Here is a 7988-nt window from a genome sequence, read left to right on the forward strand (position 1 = left end):
ACCTCCATGAAATAGAAACCGGCCATTGCCAAGTCTCTTGGCCGCTGCTGGGCGTACACAGGCCACTCCGCAAAGTGCCGAACCGATCACGGTAATTTACCATTGCCGGTATATAGACGTCACCGTCCGCTACCATTGCTGCATATGGGCACTCCGGATTATCGCGGCGGTGTTCGAAGATAGGCTTGTCTCCCATCGCCCAGTCAAAATGCACACAATTGCACGTGACACATTTAACTTCATCACCTTCTCCCGTGTAGATATAACCAGCTTCGGCCAAGGACAACGGAGAAATATATGCCAAAGGCCAGTTGCCAAAAGTTCGCAAGCGATCTTCAACATTCATCTACAATAAAAGTCTATTTAAGCGATGCAGTATCATATAAATTTACAAAAGCTGGCACCATGGCTAATTTACAGCATATGCTGTGCTATGCACGTAACTTGGAGCAAAAATGCGAGAAGGTGCTTCTGATTGTTCTCTACGTGGTATTTTTTATTGTTTTTGCTGTTTTCGTTATCGCCGAAGGAATTGGAAAAATTGTACAGAGTGACCACTGGAATAATACCTTACGTAACTCGACATCCTGACATACCTTTTCTGAGGAGAGGTAAGACCATCCAATACGAGTAAACACACTGTTGAAACATCCGTTAAACGCTACTGACACCTGCACCTCCACCAATCGATCTTTTATACATGTAACTGTTGTAATCGAAGGCGATTATAAGTAATGATCACTGTACACGGTGACCACAGTTATAAAACAAACAAACAGTATGATAACTGAACTCGGTTACAAGTATGATCACTTGCAAGAATTATTGTAACCGAGTACAGTGACAACTGCCGCTACATAAATGTGCAGCATTCAACAAGCCTTCAGTTGTGTTTTATTTTGCTACAAAAATAATCACATATTTTCTGAATCTGAAATGTCTGCAGTTTCTCGCTCGGTCATGGAAGCCGCTTTCCGTAATTTGTTTGGAAAGCTTAGTGCCAGTACGCCGGAAATGGTTTTCGATGGAAAACGCGTGCCTCCAGCAGTTCTTCCTCTGTTTGTGAAATTTCAAGGCTTAGAAAAGCTAAGCCTGATTGATTGCGACCTGTGGTCGTTGGAGGGCCTACCGCGTTTGCCATGCCTACGCATCCTCATGTTGGGAGACAACCATATTGATGACCTGAGCATCCTGCCTCAGAGCTGCCCCAATTTGGAGAAGCTTTCCATTGTCGGCAACAAAATCGGTCTCCGTGACGAATTAGAGCCACTGACACTCTTACCAAAGCTGCGGGCACTGGACGTTGAAGGCAACGAGTTGTGTGAAATTCGCGGACACGACCGCTGGTTGGCTGATAAGTTTCCGAACGTTACACGTTTTTTAATCACGGCTTACGATGTGGACAGCGAGGATGAGGAGAGTGACGACGATATTTCTTGGTTTCTCAGCGGTGAGCCGACTGTTTATTATTCTTAAATCTGACACGAGGGTAATGTATTGGTGGTTCAAAGGTGAAGCCATGGGAGATTCCGATGAGGACGGTTACAACGGAGACGATGATGATTCACACACGGACGCCAGGGTGCCTGAGGTTATCACGTTGGACTAGTTTTTCTCTGATGGCAGTTCTTTTTTTTTGTGTTTAGACAATGTTATTAACGCTTCAATAAAATAAGACATTTTAGGATTCCTGCTGTTTTTTTTTAGATTTTTTTCAAACACGTGAATAAAGGCAGTACAGAACAAGCGTGCGGTTTTCTTTTCGTTTACGCATATACAGTAAACATCTCCACGCCATCTATTAATAGTACAGTACTTATTGTCAAACATGGCTCAAACACTACCGCTTCCATTCGGGAGCTCTTTCCCTTCGTACGTCGTACGGCTTCCCTTCGGGAGACGTATCTTCCAGCACTGTATACTGTAGCCGCTAGATGAAGTGGCTCCACTGCTAGATCCGGGCGCAGCCTTCCCCTTGTCGGGCATTGAGCACGGTGCTTACCGCCAACGGGCAGCGCACACGTAAAGTTTACTTTCGTTCATTTTATTTTAGTACAGCACTCTTTTACTTTGGTAAACCGTTTTCTATCTCACAGGTACCATCACTCTCTAAAATACTATCACTGAATAAACTAATCTCCATTTCAGAATCGCTTTCATCAACTAGATTTTCCTTATCCATTTCAGAGCTCTCATAATCATTTTCAGAGCTCTCATAATCATGATCTCGGTCATCATTCTTAAGCACCTGAGCAGCGAAAACGATTTACGGACAAGATCTGGGGTTACGCTTTGCCATGCACGAGAGATCATATCCAGGAAGTCTTGGCGCCCTGGCTTCTTCAGATATCCCGATTTTGTTACTTCATGATGAGTTGCTCTCCAAAGCTGATATTCGCTGCGAAAAGAGGCCTTCATTGCTTTGTTAACGCTGACGTCAAGGGCTGATAATCGCCTGTGCGACCAGCAGGCACGAAGATTTGCTCGACATTTCGTTCTCTAAGTAGGAGCTCCGATGGTTCTTTTTTGTGGACAGGTGCCTGGTCTCGAATTAAAACACGCTCCTGCTTTTCTTCTGGAAATGTATACTTTATCCAGTCCAGATCCATCTGCTCCGTCCACCAAGTAGAATAAGAGCTCTCAACAAAAATATTAGGAGGAACTTTCAGCTTGTTCATTATCCCTTCTGACAGCTTCCCATTCTTTCCCCTTTAGCACCACTACAGCAGGATATTTTCCACCATCCGCACGGATCGTGAGAGACACAGTTATTCCTTCTTTTCGCCAGGAGGCTGTTTAACAGTAACCTACAAAGCCGTCCACAGTCAGCTTTCCAGAGGAACCCCCCCCGCTGGTTGCCAGGGGCACCCCAAAACCACAACAAACCAGATTCATAAAATTAATAAAAATATCAGAGCTCTCATAATTCTCATATCTTTTGTTATAAATGTTTGTTATAAGTTGATTAAAAGCTATAGAATTACTTCTTTCACTCCAATGGGAGAAAGTGTTTTCGGTTTCGGCGCTACAGGCGAATCATCGTCTGATCGAAATTGAATACGCGGTCAGCGAAAATTTCATCCAGAACGATGGAATTGTGTAAGCGGAGAAAATACTCTAGCTCTTCTTCCTGTTTTTTTAAAAAATGGTCAGAGCTCTGATTTATAATGTTAAAAAAATTCAACTTACCAGATCTTCCTCTGTGAATTCAGACTTGCGAGCATGTCGAGTTGGGACACGATATCGCAGGCATTTTCTCTTTAAAAGCAAGTAAGCCAACAGTCTGAAGCCTTGAAGGTAGGAGCTCCTTTCGCCTGGGCTAACTCCAGCGCTCTTTTTTTCAGCTCCAGACGTGTCACAATAAGACCCTTCTTCCGCTCGGCCAGGAGAAATTCGTACAAGGCGTCCTCTATGCCTGAGTGCTCCGGCTTTCGCTTGTGTTTCTGCTTTCGAAGAGGCTCGTTCTTCCTCAACCTGCTGCAGGTAGACTGGCTGCTTCCAAGAAAACGCAAGAAGATAATTAATTAAAAATCTAGCTGTACCTTTTCCAGCGCGTGAAAGTTCTCCATGGAACTCCGATGTTATTTGCGTAACTCCGTGCGCTCACATCAGCGGCAGCAAAACCGATCAGAAATGCACGAATCTGTTCCTCTGTATAACCACGCTGCTTTCGGCCCATTACGACAAATTAGAGCTCTGATTTAAATGCTATCCACAGCCGAAATGCAATTATTCACTATAAAACCAAGCTCAGGTTCACAATTTTGGTGTAAAAACCCGTTAAAATGAATTAAAATCAAAAATACAGCAAAAATTCAATTTTTTTATTCAATTCAGCGTATGTATATACGTAGTGCCTTTTCTCGTACACCAAACTCTGTGGAGCCACTTCATCTAGCGGCTACAGTACTGTTTCCGTTCGCCAGCATTATTTGCCAATAACCCTTGCTGCATACTACTCCGCTTGACAAACGCCTCGGACTCTTCAGTGGACAGTGAGAGGAATTCCTGGCCCAGCTCCACACTTGCACTACGTCTACCCTGTATTGCGAGAAAACTGTCATCACTGTAAATTAAGCATCGAACTGCAGTCAAACTGTACCTTTCCACAGCCAAGTAGATGTGTGCTCGTCAGCGAAGAACGTGTCACTCTGCAAAATCATCATCAGTATCTTCTAGTCCGTGGCGACGAACGATTCTGATTCCAGGACCTCTTCGGCGGATCGGCCAGTGAACTGCATGCAGTGCTTGATCATCCCTTCAGCATGCCACTCCATTCCCTGTCAAGCAGAATCCTTCGTCAGTTTGATCAGATGTATTGTAGTGAATTAACCGCGTGAACGAACATTCTCCAGGATGGTCAGGCAGTTGTTGACGCTCAGTCGGGCATCGATGAAGTCCTTACACAGCACAGCGCCCCCAGCGCGGGCAAGATTATACTTGTCCGCCCACATCATCGGGATGACGTTTTCCCGACACAGCTCCTTCACGGCGTCCGTATACAAGTGGTTGCATTGAGCATCCAGATGTTAGGTCAAAGCAGCCGTAACAAGCTAACATCAGAAACCGCTTTAGCATATTGGCAAAAGCGTTAGCAGGAACATCACCAATATCGATGGGTTCCTCGCTGGTTTCAGCCATGTATCCGTACAGCATGGCACGGAATGCGGGGCTACGCAGAGTCGCAGACCCAGGACAGACCTGCAAGGCACGAGCACAAATCTTAGTTATGGGACGCGACACGCTCAGTACTAGCGTTTCTTGAGCAGGACTTACTTGTGTGCGTAGAAGATCTTCCCCTCTCCAAACGGACCTCCGGCGCCTCCCACAATGAACTGCCTATCACTGAGTTCTCCGCTACCAGCGACTGCTTCATACAGAGTGCCAGTCCTGTGTGGAACTGTTCGGGACGCCCGAAGGATGTTGTTATGTACTGTGAAATGATGGCAGATAGTTGTGAAACTGTAGAATCGATTTATTCTTTCACAGACTGAAATTCTCACTTCTGATTACAGAAATTTTCGAAAATAACAAATTCACCGTGTGAAATCAGTTCTCTGCGACTGACTCAGTCGGACTGAGTCTGAGCATTGAGCAGTGCAGGCTGCAGATTGTACCGTACAGGGTACACACTACAATGTAATTATTACTGGGACACTGTACGGCAGTGCTCTTTCCACATTGTTAAGGGGGAAACACACAACAATATCACCGGTCAAGGTCAAGCCGGAGAACCCAACGGACCGGAGGTGTCACCGACACCGCTCATCGGTGTATGTACAGCGTACTGTATCCCGTGCTGAATGTGTGTGTATATAAGTATCAATAACGCCATCATGCCACTTTGGCAATCCGGCACGTGATGCAGCTGGCCGCCATTGACGTCAGCAGTGTCGCTGTTTTGCACCTTGCGCCCGAGAGTGTCTGTTTCCCTATTCATAAACGAGAAGAGGTTTGGTCCCGGACTCCCGGCCGGCCCCGGCTTTACCGTACATAGCAACATGGGTATTACACTTGTACCAATTCACACGCGGATTTCCAATTCTTGCAACAGTTTGGCCAGGCATTGACGTAACAGGAAGAGTAGTTATTTTTATACTCGTGCCACTGATGATACGCTCTTTTCAGCTACATACGCCATGATCCAAAGAAAATGGTAAACGAATTCATTCGCTAACGCCACGTTTTTTCTCAGGCGATGGCTGTACTGTAACCGCTTGAGTAGATGAAGTGGCTCCACTTTTATATCCAGCCGCTGCCTGGCCCTGGCCGGGCACTGAGCACGAGCTTTCCTCCCACCGGGAGGCGCGCACTTTGCTTCTTAATATTATCAAACCCGTCTCTCAGATATCAATCATATCATCACTTTCTAAAGGCTATTTGTGAAAAACTAATTTCCGTTTAAAGATAATTTTTATCCAAAATATTCTCCTTACCTTCGTGAGAGCTCTGACTGTCATAAAGAAAGGCCAGAATGCCCATTCAGATGGAATATTACACCCGTGCCCCTGCCAGGGGCACCCCAAAAACCACAACAAACCAGATTTACAAACATCAGAGCTCTGGCATTATGCTTTTACTATAATTATCGTACGTCCCTAACAATTGTAAGAATAAGAGAACTAGCAAAAGAAAAGTAAATCAAGTAGAATGTCGGTAGCGTCAGAGTGAAAATGGTCTGAAATCAAAAATAATTCTGCACGAGCAAAGTGTTTATATTGGGCTTGCAATTTCCCGTATACCAGACTCTGTGAAGCCACTTCATCTAGCGGCTACAGTAAATAGCATCAGCTTCGAAGCCGGAACATTTACGCATACACATATTCCGTGTTTTGAAAAAATGTTGGCGACGAGCTACACAAAGCTGTTCGCTCGGCTATAGCGTATGCATAATACTTTACTAGCTTGCGTCAATACACATTTATCTTCAACTAAACAGCCTGTAATACATTCCATATTAGTTTTTTTAGACAAAATAAAAGACTTCAGCAGATTTAAGTCTACGCAAGCCACCCGTCCATAAAATTCAGAAATAGAACAAACATTTATATTACGAAGTTACATTTATATTACGAAGTTAGGTGTGTACTACACAGTACATACTACACAGTACGCACGTGGCGCACGTAACTGTCTACCAAGTGAACAGAAGATGACCGAAGACTCCGGCATAAAGAAAGTTGCCTTCGTTCTCTTCACGTCCACTTAAACATGTTGCACTTACATCTCAAAAAAAGAAACTTACTTTTGTAAAGAAATTTTTTATCTACAATCTGATACCGCCCGACAACGAAGAAGAAATTAAGTGTGCTGTGAAAATCTGAGAGAACTCATCAGTTACAGTAACATTCCTCATTGGCTCATCCAATACCCACTGGACAGCCAGTCAGTGGTGGGCGGATTCAAACTAAAGATTTACGAAGTTCACTCGCATTTTGCGGACAATGTATGACCGAAGCGTTGCCAAATTAAAATAATTAAAATGATGCTAAAAAATGTGTGTTATTATAAAACTTAAAAGCTAGAGCAATTTTCAATACTTTAATGCCTACAGACCACAGTGTTACAGTAAATTTGTACTAGAAAACTAAGAAAAGGACTTTTTATTGTGTTACCTTAAGAGCAACAGGTTACAACTAGAGTGGGTGTTATAAAGTACCAAAGACGGAATTAACCGGCAAGACCAGCGGGAAAGATGGACTGCACGTTGGTGTAATAGAAAACCGCCGTCACTTCGCCCGAACATTTTTTAAAATTTTGTCTCTGTGGATATCTCCAACCACGAGGAAGGTCTTGTGCAAACAAACAGCGTGCCAGCTACGGTTCGCTTATCTACGACTCTTCTGTTTTTCTACAAGAAGTAAAATTCAGCAATAAGAAGAGATGAGAACATTTGGCGAAATATTGCAGCACGGAAATAATGCGGCTGTCACTGTTTTGGTCGGCAGTGAGTCCAATTGTACAGAGAAAGCGCCGCCAATGGCGAACCTATGACAATCGTCCACCTTCTTCTAAAGGTAATCCACATTTCTGCCGAGTCGACAGATTGGTGGATGAGTTTTAGATTGCGTACAAATAAAAACTAGGGAAGTGCACCCGCCGGGCACTGCATGACCGAAGCGCAAGAGAAATACAATACTCGTACATAATAAATTTATTGGGTAACTGCTGGTGTCAGTAAATATAAAACTAATTAAGGTAAAATCCTCAACCGGTGAAACATCCCGGTTAGACCGAACATCCCGATTTTCTCAAACATAGCAAAAATGTTAAAATTAATGAGACATTTCTGTCGGCTCACCAAAAAACCTTCTGTAAAGTGTAAACCTACTTCGAGAAAATATTTACGGTGTAAATAACGGAGGACGTACTTTTGCGCCGGCAAATGCACGGTTTTAGACGTTTTGTTAGTTAATAATTCATGCAGTCTCCGTCCATACCGTCCGTACAGCACTATAAGTAGAGTAGTTTTTATTTGTACGCAAGCT

General features: G+C 44.0%; 1 protein-coding gene across 2 annotated transcripts; it reads left to right on the plus strand.

The window, feature by feature from the left end:
* The first annotated feature begins 305 nt into the window (after positions 1-305).
* Positions 306-1741, plus strand: LOC129590024 (acidic leucine-rich nuclear phosphoprotein 32 family member A-like). Of its 2 annotated transcripts, XM_055484998.1 has the most exons (3): positions 306-611; positions 947-1450; positions 1512-1741. In XM_055484998.1, exons 2-3 carry the CDS (start codon positions 961-963, stop codon positions 1607-1609), a joined length of 588 nt encoding a protein of 195 aa, XP_055340973.1. In that variant the 5' UTR covers positions 306-611; positions 947-960; the 3' UTR covers positions 1610-1741. The 2 variants fall into 2 exon arrangements, with proteins under 2 accessions (XP_055340973.1, XP_055340972.1); XM_055484997.1 differs by lacking the exon at positions 306-611 and having other exon boundaries at positions 689-1450.
* The last annotated feature ends 6247 nt before the right edge of the window (positions 1742-7988 follow it).

Source organism: Paramacrobiotus metropolitanus, unplaced genomic scaffold, assembly GCF_019649055.1.
Source record: "Paramacrobiotus metropolitanus isolate TYO unplaced genomic scaffold, Prichtersi_v1.0 Parri_scaffold0000038, whole genome shotgun sequence".
Taxonomy (NCBI): domain Eukaryota; kingdom Metazoa; phylum Tardigrada; class Eutardigrada; order Parachela; family Macrobiotidae; genus Paramacrobiotus; species Paramacrobiotus metropolitanus.